This window comes from Syngnathus floridae, chromosome 12 (assembly GCF_059516105.1).
Source record: "Syngnathus floridae isolate MCC-2025c chromosome 12, RoL_Sflo_1.0, whole genome shotgun sequence".
Taxonomy (NCBI): domain Eukaryota; kingdom Metazoa; phylum Chordata; class Actinopteri; order Syngnathiformes; family Syngnathidae; genus Syngnathus; species Syngnathus floridae.
This window is the reverse complement of record NC_142424.1, coordinates 336455-348075: the sequence shown is the minus strand read 5'-3', so window position 1 is coordinate 348075 and position 11621 is coordinate 336455. Positions and strand designations below refer to the sequence as shown.

At 53.2% G+C, this 11621-nt stretch overlaps 2 protein-coding genes and 1 long non-coding RNA gene across 5 annotated transcripts; 1 reads left to right on the top strand and 2 right to left on the bottom strand.

Annotated features, from left to right (window-relative positions):
• Positions 1–564: 564 nt before the first annotated feature.
• LOC148389220 (myocyte-specific enhancer factor 2C-like) lies at positions 565–6008 on the bottom strand. The gene is made up of 8 exons (XM_088392749.1): positions 5896–6008; positions 4847–5050; positions 2825–2968; positions 2555–2717; positions 2165–2298; positions 1605–1725; positions 1367–1514; positions 565–1161 (listed from the first exon to the last, which is right to left on the bottom strand). The coding sequence occupies exons 1-8, from the start codon at positions 5947–5949 to the stop codon at positions 891–893; spliced, it is 1239 nt and encodes a 412-aa protein (XP_088248875.1). The 5' UTR covers positions 5950–6008; the 3' UTR covers positions 565–890.
• On the top strand, positions 3849–9715 carry LOC148389219 (uncharacterized). 2 transcript variants are annotated; one of them, XR_015861921.1, is made up of 5 exons: positions 3849–4123; positions 4237–4748; positions 8073–8207; positions 9099–9141; positions 9274–9715. It is a non-coding gene; the product is annotated as an uncharacterized LOC148389219 (long non-coding RNA). The 2 variants fall into 2 exon arrangements; XR_015861922.1 differs by lacking the exons at positions 3849–4123; positions 4237–4748 and adding an exon at positions 7309–7644 and having other exon boundaries at positions 9099–9715.
• Positions 8140–11398, bottom strand: cetn3 (centrin 3). 2 transcript variants are annotated; one of them, XM_088392766.1, is made up of 6 exons: positions 11117–11398; positions 10645–10783; positions 10370–10484; positions 10109–10300; positions 9782–9871; positions 8140–8287 (listed from the first exon to the last, which is right to left on the bottom strand). In XM_088392766.1, exons 1-5 carry the CDS (start codon positions 11152–11154, stop codon positions 9828–9830), a joined length of 528 nt encoding a protein of 175 aa, XP_088248892.1. In that variant the 5' UTR covers positions 11155–11398; the 3' UTR covers positions 8140–8287; positions 9782–9827. The 2 variants fall into 2 exon arrangements, with proteins under 2 accessions (XP_088248892.1, XP_088248893.1); XM_088392767.1 differs by lacking the exon at positions 8140–8287 and having other exon boundaries at positions 9650–9871; positions 11117–11397.
• Positions 11399–11621: the final 223 nt, after the last annotated feature.

The window sequence follows — 11621 nt, the reverse complement described above, 5'->3', positions numbered from 1 at the left end:
CCTCCCTGCTTTCTGTCCACTTGCGTTTCCTCTCGCACTTGTCGTCACCTCAGCGACTTCCGCTCACTTCTTGTCGTGCTGTCATTCCATCTTCAATGGCTTTTCTGCATACGTGGTGCACCGTTTAAAATTTGTCATTTTGATCCCACTCGCATATTGGCCGCAAAAAAGAAAATTTGTCATTTTGATCCCACTCGCATATTGGCCGCAAAAAAGAAACGACAAACTCATACCGACAACTTTCAGGAGCACACTGAAAAAAAGGGGTGTGGGACATCATAGATCTCTTTTTCACGACAAAAAGTTGCAGAATGACGGTATGAGACACTAGATTTTTTTTTGATCCAAAAATTGGTAAGACGACCAAAAAATTGCATTTGATCCAGAGTTATGTCTTTTTTTTTCCCCATGAAAAAAAATGAAGTAAAAAGGCAAATTACAAGAAAAACAGGTTTACTCAAATTAGATGTATCCCCCCTTTCTGACAGCGTGTCCTCGAATTGTGGTTGGCGAATGTCTCGACGTGCAAATTGAACCTTGTTTGGAAAGATGAGTTTGGGAGAATTCAAATGAGCATTTAATAAATCGATAAATAAACAGTAAGTTATGATTTGGATGGCTGGGGTTCCCTTGTGGAGTTTTGCTTTCATTAGCACGTACGCATTGGCATTAGCCTTAGCTTTGGTGGCCGCAAAACATGCAATCGTAGTCGGCATCAGGTCCCGCATCGTGAGTTCCTTCCGCAGTTGCTACCTAGAGATTTGGCTTTGGGCGGACGTACCGTAGATAGCGCCACTAAAAAAAAACCTGTAGTGACGAGTGATGGCTTCCAAACGCAGCCAATGAGACACTGGCTGACAGGTGACAAGGCTCGGCCCGTCCCGTCGCTATCATGCGGCCCAGCCCTCCGCCAGTCGCGTGCGCTTGACGGACGGGCTGGACCGCTCGCCCAGATTGGCCGCCGCCGGCCGGAGGAGAAAGTCGCCGCCAGCAGTGGTTAGGGTTAGGACGCGGCCACCGCCGCCGTCGTCGTCGTCATACGAGCTCCCGCAGCTGGACGCGCTGCCGGCGGGCGAGCGCCCCGGGCGGGCAACCACGCGCTCTCCAGAGGGAGAGGCCGGCTCCGACTTGACGTGGCCCGACGGGAAGTTGGCGTTGTGCCTGCGAGACACAGAGTAGCATGGGTGCTGAACAAAGCCATTTTTTGGCAGCGCTGACATCCAAGCATTTGGAGTTCTTCTCGCCCAGCTTCACAGACTGCTGCCTTTCAATTTCACCTACCAAACGACTTTGAGCTCACAAGTTGATGCGCAAACAAACTGGCGGAGGGAGGAACACACTAAAGTGTCTTTTTGCGTTCACTCACCCCATGTGAGCGAGCGGCACGCTGTGCAGGTCGTGCAGGTCGTGCAGGTCGTGGACGGGCCGCTGCGGCTGCAGCCAGCCGTCGACGGAGCCGAGCCCGGCCGACCCGAAAGCGGTGAGGGAGGTCAGCTCGCCCGCCATGGAGAATTCTGAGAAGCGTGTAAAGGTTCCGCTTCAGCTCGGGCTCAAGATGGCGCCGGCCCGCCCCGCCCCGCCCCGGCCCGGCCCGGCCGACTCACCCGCGCCAAGAGAGCTCAGTGAGGACAGCGCGTAGCCTCCCGCGGCGGCACCGGGAAGAGACGCGCACGCGGCCGGACTGGACAGCGTCTGCGCTGTCTGCGAGCGATTGATCCAGGCGCTCTGCGGAGACACGACAAAAAGAATGGCGACCATCACGACCGCTTGCTCGTTTGCTCGCTCTTGGCCCGTGCTGGAATTACACCTAAAAGCAAGGCGAGACAGGCGGACCTAACTCGCGATCGGATGCGCGAGCGCGGCGGTGCAACAGCCAGCGGGGAGCGCATGCCTATCTGAGCGTGAAGTTGGGCGGGCGGCGCCAACGACGACTCTCCGTCAACTCGACTGTCATGGCGAGAACAAAAAATGGACAGGACACCAAGTGCTGATGCTGGAACACAGCTTGGCCTCAGTAGTAAGTACAGAAGGCAGCAAAAAGGGAACTGAAGGGTTAGGGAGCCTTTTGGTTGGAGGTGAGCGAGCGAGCGAGCGAGCGAGGTGGCAGCCATTAGTGAGTGGTTGAAAAACAAGCTAAGGATGCATTTGGGGGGAAAACACTCACCATGGCCACCGTGTTGCCGCTCTTGTTGGCGGGCTTGCGGCTCATTGGCGGACTTTTGTCTTGGACGCTTTGAGACACAGCTCCTGGTGACATCATGGCAGGGGAGGGGCACTGGTTGCTGTAGACGCCATTTCCTGCAGAAGGAGGAAAAAAATGCTCGTCATCGCTTGTCGCTAAATGCCGACACTGCGAGCGTTTGTCAGCTCAGAACCTGGCAGGCCTCATTTTTTACTTGCGACTTCACAACATTTAGTGAATGTCAAGCCAAACAGTTGCTCAAGCAAGATTTGAGAGTTGCCTGTTCATTGGCCCGAACCTCATTTTGAAGACTTGACCAAAATGACATGCAGAGACTTGAACAGGTTGCCAGATTGCCACGCGGCCGCTGACCTGCGTCTTGGCTGGCGGGGGGCCGCTGGGGGCACGCGGCCTTCCTCTGCGTGGAAGCGTGATGGAGAGGCAGCAGGTTGTGCTTGGCCGCGGCGCCCCCTACGCCGGCTTGCGGGTACAGCAGCGAGGAGGCGCCCATCTGGTAGCCGGAGGCGGGCAGACCCTGCAGTCGGTCGGGCGCGTCATCAGACAGCAGGGCTCATCGAATTGCAAGGAGGAAAAAGTCGAAACATTTGTTTTCAGGTTGTCGCCACGACAACGGCAACTCACGCAGACTGGCTGTCTGTTGAGCATCAGGTCGACGTCGGTGCCCATTTGGAGGTACTTGTCGTCCGTCTCGGGGCTCTGACCGGCAGAGTCGTCCGCCTCCATGTCGGGACTTTCGCTGCCGCTGAGGCCTTTCTTGCGCAAGCTCTGCACACGCGCGCACAAAATATTCCATTTTCAAGATACCAATATTCACTTTTTGGGAAATCGGCAACTCTTTTGGGACATTATCATCATTGTTATTATGATTTGAACTCTTTCGATCCAATATTGCATCGACAGTTTCTAGAAAACACAACATCTTGGGAGTATTTTTGGCGTCAAAAATAATTTCTTCTTGAAAATACGTCGCTCCATGACGAAGCAGTCCGAGCGCCCTTAATCTCTCCGCACCAAAGTCCAGAACGCCATAAAACCCACTTTTTGAGCAGAACATGCCCGCCGCACTAGTAGCACGACGTATCACACGAGACGAACACACACAAAACTGCCGGACAAACACTCAGCAAACACTCACAAAACACCGAACGGGACAGAGAGTTGTTTACGTGTGTGTGCGTTGTGAACTCTGTCTTGTCACCCTGGGATAGTGAGAAACGTCATTTCGATCTCTTTGTGTGTCTTGCTTGACATGCGGAGGAATTGACAATAAAGGAGACTTTGACTTTGATATACATTCATTTTTCCATCAGTATAAATGTAGCTTGAAGATGTACAATTTCTCTCCCAAAAAACAGTATCCCCATTTTCATGGCTTTCGGATTTTTGTTTAGCTCTTTCACTCCACAAATGTACCAAAGCTCACGTCAATTTTTCTACACACGAGGATTTTGCTGCACAAAAATAAACATCTCTGTCTCATTACAAGGATTTCTTCAAAATAAGCAACTTGTGTAGATTTTTCATGCAACGCACCAAAGCCTTTCCTAAGCACGAGCAATCTTGATTTCACTCCAAGGAATTAAAGCTAATCATAAAACCAAGTGCTAAATGACTTCTAGCTGCAATTATGATTTTGACCACCCGGTGGCATCATTGTCGGACGGAAAGCGTTGACGGGAAGTTCATTTGGAGCAACTCAGTGAATGGCGTGAAATAAACTAGGCCATGTACAAGGTATGTTGTGTGAAGCGCCGTTTGGACTGGAAGAATCACGTCTCCATTTAGTTTTGGGGTCATCGGCGACCTGCGATTGAGCTTGTCCTCTTCTGGGAACGTACCAAAGGAAAGACCACTGCCAAGCGCCGACAATTCCTGGAATTTAGGTGCAAATGTACAAGACGGAGCAGCAGAACAAAACTTGTAGGCCTTCATTCTTTCCTTCTCAATTCTTTCCGTTGGTGCGCACGCACAAATTAGCATTGACGCCACAGCCGCCGCCCTTGCTATTCTTAGCCCTTGTGTTCTATTTTTAGCAAACAGCGTGCGGGGAAGGAGCGCTCCCGCCAACACAAACCAGCTACACTTGTCGTCATGTGCGTGCGTGCGTGCGTGCGTGCATGCGTGCGTGCGTGTTCAACGGGAAAGACGCCACAAAGCAGCACGAGAGGCGCACAAAATGTTGCTTCAGCGACATTTCAACAAAAAGAGAAGACGACGCGACGAGACGAGACGAGACGCGACGAGACGAGACGCGACGCGAGGCGACGCGAGGCGACGCGACCATCATTCAAAAACATGGCATCGGGAGAAGCGCAAACGACAACACCAAAGAGCGCAACATGCGCCAATACTACACAAGGCACAATGACAATGTACACACAAATGACAAGAGGCCCCACCCCCATGACTGAATCAGGACAACCGATGTCGGCAAGCGCACCGGTCCGGACGGGAAGAGCGGCCCTCCTGGATGAGGCCAACCAGCTCCAGGCGGCAGGTTAGGACACATTTGACGGCATGCAAAAGGCCCAATCGCGGCCTTGAGGTGGGTGGGCCGCGCACACGCACACACACACACACACACACACACACACACACACACACACACACACACACACACACACACACACAAGCTCGACTCACATGTATGATGTCGGCGTTGGTCCTGTTCTCGTGGGGCTCGTTGTACTCGGTGTACTTGAGCAGCACTTTGTCCATGTCTGTGCTGGCGTACTGGAAGAGTCTGTTGGCGCTGTTGAAGACGATGAGCGCGATCTCGCAGTCGCACAGCACGCTCAGCTCGTACGCCTTCTTCATCAGGCCAAACTTGCGCTTGGTGAAGGTCACCTGCGGGGGAAGGGGCCGGCCGTTAGAGACGCTGCGGCTAACGCTCAAGTCGCACGTAACCCGACCGACGGCCGCAACCCTTGGCCTTTAAGGGGTGCGGCCGAGTGAGGGAGGGGCGAGCTGCGAGCGAGGACACGTTGGGCTCTCCTTGACCACATGCCTGGGCATCAAGCAACTTTCGGGTTGGACATCTAAGGAGAGATTGAGATGTGGAGTGACGTGGTGCAGAAGGGAACACACACACACACACACACACACACACACACACACACACACACACACACACACACACACACACACACACACACATCGGGTGTGTTGGGTCAGTGCTGCCCCGCCATCAGTTAAGTTAAAGTTAAAGTCCCAATGACCGTCACACACACACATCTGGGAGTGGTGAAATTTGTCCTCTGCATTGAAGCCATCCCCGTGTGATTTTGATCCATCCCCTGCGCGGTGCCGCCCGCGCTCAGGAATCATTTGGTGATCTGACCCCCCAATTCCAACCCTTAATGCTGAGTGCCAAGCAGGGAGGCAATGAGTCCCATTTTTATAGTCTTTGGTATGACCCGGCCGGTCAGGGTTTGAACCCACAACCCTCCAGTCTCAGGGCGGACACTCTACCACTAGGCCACTGAGGTGGAAGCACATGTGCCTGCATTTCCTGTGACAATAGGAAGAAACAAACTGTTCACACAGCCAAGTCGCTGTGTGTGTGCGCGCGCGCGTGTGTGTGTGTGCGTGCGTGTGTGTGTGTGTGTGTGTGTGTGTGTCAGTCATCGCCACGTGATAGGAGCTGATGCAAAAGTCATGGCTTTGACGTGACGGCGCTAGGGTTCGCTTACGTGTCGGTTGCGTTCGTCCACAATGCGGGCGATTTGAATCTTCTTCCGGCCCATCTTGGCTCTTTTGTCTTCTTCTTCTTCTCGCTCAGCGTTGAGTGTGCCACCTCACCCGTCTGGAAGACAACAAGCGCAACAAGTTACCTCCACGCTCCAGAGTTGCGACGTTTACGTTGACTTCTCGAATCGCATCCTCGTGCTTTGGGGTGAAAAGTTCACTTTGGATTTTGGGAGGCGTCTCAAAATAGCTGCTTTGCTTGGCTGTCATGAACGACGATCAAGCGGCGCTCGAGGGAATCGCGCAAGCTCCTCAGGCTAGCATTGAGCACATGACGAAAGCATGGAGAGCATATCTGGACCAGCTCAGTGGCCTAGTAGTAGAGTGTCCGCCCTGAGACTGGAAGGTTGTGGGTTCTAAACCCTGACCGGCCGGGTCATACCAAAGACTATAAAAATGGGACCCATTGCCTCCCTGCTTGGCACGCCGCATTAAGGGTTGGAATTGGGGGGTTCGATCTCCAAATGATTCCCGAGCGCGGGCGGCACCGCTGCTGCTCACTGCTCCCCTCTCTCTCCCCCAGGGGATGGATCAAAATCACATGGGGATGGGTTCAATGCAGTGGACAAATTTCACCACAGCCACATGCGTGTGTGACGATGATCATTGGGACTTGAACTTTAATGAAAAGCAACCAATGACTTGGCCATTTGCGGCTAAGCATGCTAACGCAACACTGGGTGGATGCCAGCGCAATTCATTATTTGGATGATGTGACGTTTGGACATCTTTAAGTTGGCCAACAAGGGGTCGTCAGTGTGATGTCATCAGCATCATCATTTACAGGGAAGCAACAAATTCAATTCTCTGTGGAGTGCCTTGCAATATTCGATGGGAAAGTGTCAAAGGCGGGCGGGTTCGGTCGGTCGGTCCCCCAAACCTACAAATGACGTGCTACGCTGTCTCACTACTAGTACCAGCACAAAAAGCTTCTTTTTTAAGCAGGCAAAACGTTCCAAATTGATCGATAACAAACGCGGTTCTTCACTAACTCGCTGCCTAACTAAGAGTCAGTCCTCTTAGCGAGAGTCCAATTTGTTCCTCTCGCCATATGTCCAAGTCATGCTCCGGAGCGCAAAACCAAGCCGTCTGGAAAGCTCGGTGATAGTGCGACAAAACTCTGGGATGCGACAACGGGCGATCCCTGAAGACCTGCGGGTTCGGGCGGACGCGCGTCTCACCTCTGATCACCTCTGACGAGTCTTTTAGTGCAGCATGACTTTTCCGTCCGTCACAAGGGTCCGTCCGTCCCGCGGCGATCCAGACCGAGGAAGCGCGCGCAAGCACCTGCACAACATACGTACGTACGTACGCACGCACGCACGCACGCACACGACGATCACATCACGTCACTGGTGGTACGGGACAAAACACTTTCAACAAGTGAAACTGATGAACACTTTGGATTGGCGCACGCGCGCCACTCAGTGGAAACATTGTGCATAAACGCGCGCGCGCGCACACACTGGACGGACGACGCCTCATTATGTCCAGCCCAGGACGGGTCGGGTCGGGTCGGGTCGGGCCGGGCCGGGCGATCTATTCTCGTGATGATTGCAGTGCAGTGCACCGATTGTACTGCGTCCTAGCGAGTACTCTCAATGTTTCGACGTCATCACGAGATCAGATGTGTCAAAGTCGTCTGGGAGCCTCACACATGAGACATTTTCCTCAACCAGTCCGATTTTAAATTGGTATACAAGATTGTTATTTATTCATGTCCTGTGTTTGATTGGTTCGGAGCAAAATAAGTTTTGAAAGAAGAACAAGTAGTCAATAATTGCGAGCACCGAGTTAATTGGCTCAAGTGGCTATCATTTCAGAGGGTGAAAACACAAATAGCGAGCGCGTTCATTTTGCGAAGTCAAGTGTCGTAAAGGCAAGAAAAACTTGCAGTTGGCTGATTAGGTTGCAATTGGCACCATTTGCACCCACAACACAGAAACACCAGCCAAACTTACATTTAGGAACATTGTGGCCATATGCTCTCTCTCTGTACCAATGAAGGGCTTTGTGTGCGTGCGTGCGTGCGTGACTCAAAATGGCTGACTAGCTGACAGTAGGAACATTTGCACCTAGTCGCTAACCGTGATGACGTGAAAAGACCCTTTTTTCTTTCCAGGTGAGGAGTTTGAAGTGTAGACTCACCGCTGCGTGGTCTTCACCAGGAAGACGAGCCGCCGGGTCCAGCCGTGGGTTCCCTGTTCGATTCCTCGTCTCAAACAGATAGGCAAGCCAGACCAGCTGGCTTGAGGAGGTAAGACGCGCAAGTGGTCGGCGTTCCGAGCCCACTCAGCAGATGTAGTCCATACTGAGTGGATAGCAACTCGCCCCTCCCTGAACAACACACCCAGTCACACGCACGAACGAACGCACGCACGCACGCACGCACAAGCCCTCCCTCCACCTCCCTGATGAGCTCACCTGTCAATGTCACTCCCGCTAAATTTAGCTCAAGTGTCACTGATGCTGTGCGTGTGTGCGCACGCTTGCATTCATGCCGGTGTGTTTGTGCATGAGACTGAATGTGTACATGCGTGCGTTACGTGAGTAAGTCTGACTTTGTGTGTTGCACGTGCGTTGCTTTGGAATGACGCTACCAAGTTAGCGCCGCCGCCGCCGCCACCGCCGCCGCCTTGTATGGTTATGGCGGTTTGTTTGTCGCCGCTTTGTTTTGAAAGGCCCCAGGACAGACAGGAGTCGCCATCAACTTTTGTCACGCAAACGCGCTCGACAAAGATTAGCGAGCGACGCTCAAAGGCCCATTCGCTCTCGCCGTTACTTTTGAGTCACGAGCGAAGGCCCGCCGTCCGGAGAACTCTGCGTATTTGGAACCAATCGTGCGGCCTGTGCTTTCCAGTTACGCTGGCCGCCGCGCGTTCCGGCGTAAACCAATCCGGGCGGCGGGGACGAGGGTCGCGCGTAGCCAGCGCTCCGGAAAGACAAAAGAAAAAAACCCACTCAAAGTTACCGGAGAAGACCAAGGTCAGCCGGACCTCCTTTGGGTCCCACGCGGAGTCTTTGCTTTTGCTTTTGCTTTTGCTGACAACCACATGGGAGACTGTGGTGCTGCACACACTGCTTCATTTTTTATGTTCTACCGGATGAAGCTACTCCTCTGCTCCCATTAACACCCATTTTCTACCAGACGGTGCCATTTTCAAGACACTGAAAGCGGATGGAAGAGGAAGGTGGGCGCCCCGACAGCTTTGCGCAGCGTGTGGAAAGTTTTTTGGGGGGGGGGGGCTCGCCAGTGGGTTCTCAGGGGTCGTAGCCAGGGAGCAAGCGCAAACTGGCTTTATTTCTGGCCTCGCCTCCGACAGCTGAGCATGTGCGATCGGGGCCCAGCCACCCATCCGCCCGCCCGCCCGCCCGCCCACCCACCCAGGCGACGCAACAGGGCCGCCGACCTTCAGCGCCGCAAGTCCCGGTTGCCGCGCCATCCAGTTCTAGAGAGGCGGGCCAAATGTCACTTTTGCCATATTGATCCGCCACTAAAGAGCAATCCAGCGATGATGTGTCACAGTCAGTGTCCCAGCCATATCTCCGATTGATTAAGCGACTACATCTCCTGTCCTTCCTGGGGCTTGACAACGTGCACTACGTAGTGATGTTGCCCAACTGCCAGGGCAGTGCACTGAGCTCGCGTTGTGCATTCCGTCCTAAAATGGCTCTGTGATCTAAGAGCGCCCGCCCGGGTTAAAAGTTACAAAGCAAGCTCATTTATTTGGTTTCTTTCAATAAATAAAACAGTCGTGTGCACAAGCAAGCTCCCGCTCCCGTTTGCTCCCGCACGCATGACGGTGTCACACCCATGACATCATCACTTACAAATTGGTCAGGGTGCGAGGACGTCGTGGGAGGAGCGACCCGATGTTCATAACGCGCCGCTCATGATGGACAGGAACTCCTCTTGGTTGACTGTCGAACAAAGGCAAGGCATTTCTTGTTTCTACTCCTCCGTACGTCAGGGCGCCACATTTGCTGGCTCGAACGCGTCGAAGCGCTCACGTAGCCACGTAAGAACTCGTATTTGGACAAATGAAAGTAGATGCCAGTGAGCCATGTCATGGCTACGAGTTAGGGCAAACGGTGACGTGGGAGGACATCGCTCGAGGGCGCTCAAACGTTGCAGGCCAACACGACGGCGTGACTTACTTTCGCCGTCGCCGTCGGCGTCAAAGGCGTCGATCATACTGCGCAGTTCCTCGTCGCTGGTGTTCTCGCCGAGCTCCCTGGCCACGCGCTTCAGGTTCCTCAGGCTGATGGTTCCCGACTCGTCGTCGTCAAAGAGCCGGAAGGCCTTCAGGATCTCCTCCTTGGGGTCGCGCTCCTGGATCAGTCCGCTCACTGGGCGCACACCGAGGCAAGTCAGCGTGGACTCTGCCTATGCATGGGGGGGGAGGGGGGTACACTCACCTACTTCGTTGAAGTCCTCAAAGGATATTTTGCCCGTTTTGCGCCTGTCATAGTCCTTCAGGATCTGCATGACATCCACCTTCTTCACCTCAAAGCCCAGCGCTCGCATCGCCACCTGACGGCCAAACAAAGGACCAGAGAGAAAATGTTCACAAATGATTCATCCGAAATTTTTGGGGAATGTTTTGGTGTCAAAAAAGTTCAAGTGAAGTTAAAGTCCCAATGAGCGTCTCACTCACTCACTCACACACAACCACACACACACATCAAGTCACCTTCAACTCGTGGTAATCAACTTCATTGTCTTTGTCCGTGTCAAAGAGCTCAAAGGCTTCGCGAATTTCGCGTTTCTGCTCATTGCTCAGCTCCTTCCTCTTCTTCCGTTTGTTCTTGTCTTCAAACGCGTCACTGGTGCTGCAACACAACACCATCAAAACGCAGCAGACCTATTATTTCAGGGTCCACCTTTGCAGGAGCCCAAAATCAAACATAAATAAATAAATAAATAAAATACAGCACCAGCACCTTTTGTCATTGAGGTTTAAACAGTGCAATGTAAGTCAAATGACCTTTTGACATTGGGACAAAAAAGCCAACCATTATGGTGTGGCTCCCATCACAAGTTTAGTGTTAATCCATGAGCGTTTGCGGCCAGTTTCTGGTTGGTTCGCTGCGCATCCACGGGCACAAATCCGCCCCAAACGCGTGCAACGTGAAGCGTGAATGAAGCCATCATTCATGTCTCACATTTGCGTGACGTCTGCGTCCTCGCGGTCTTCACTCATCGTTCTCCCAGCAAGTCAACGAGAAGTTTCGCCTCATTGATGTTGTGGCGCAGGTTGACTACAAACCAACCCGCTGTTTGCCCAACGTGACGACATTGTGACATGATCACATTTGTTCTCATCCGGCAACGTGTGCTTGATGTCAGCCACACATAGCGAGCTAGCAGGCTAGGCTAACGTTAGCTTCCGTCAGCGGCGTCAGAGAGGCGCTCGGCTTAGCTTCGCTTGACGTCACCATACTGCGTATAGCGTCACCTCGACCTACCCGGACTCGCTCATGCTGGCGGCTTTGGTGACGCTCACGAGGCCACGTCGCGTTCAAAGTTGAGACAAAAAGCAACACAGACGTCGCCATTGAGCGCCCAGCCAGAGAGTCATTTGTCCGCGCTCGATTGGAGCTTTCCTATTGGTCGACAAGTCACTAGACGACAATGCGAAAAGCCCCGATTGGTCCGTGGCGAGGAAAT

Excerpts from the sequence above, each read along its gene's own strand:
- cetn3 (XM_088392766.1), bottom strand. The coding sequence starts at position 11,154 with ATGAGTGAAGACCGCGAGGACGCAGACGTCACGCAAAT. Across the intron at positions 10,784-11,116 it reads GACGCAGACGTCACGCAAAT|CACCAGTGACGCGTTTGAAG; the intron begins GTGAGACATGAA and ends GTTGTGTTGCAG. Across the intron at positions 10,301-10,369 it reads TGAGGACTTCAACGAAGTAG|TGAGCGGACTGATCCAGGAG; the intron begins GTGAGTGTACCC and ends GTGTGCGCCCAG.
- LOC148389220 (XM_088392749.1), bottom strand. The coding sequence starts at position 5,949 with ATGGGCCGGAAGAAGATTCAAATCGCCCGCATTGTGGACGAACGCAAC. Across the intron at positions 2,718-2,824 it reads TCAACAGACAGCCAGTCTGC|GGTCTGCCCGCCTCCGGCTA; the intron begins GTGAGTTGCCGT and ends GACCGACTGCAG. Across the intron at positions 1,515-1,604 it reads ACTGAGCTCTCTTGGCGCGG|AATTCTCCATGGCGGGCGAG; the intron begins GTGAGTCGGCCG and ends CACGCTTCTCAG.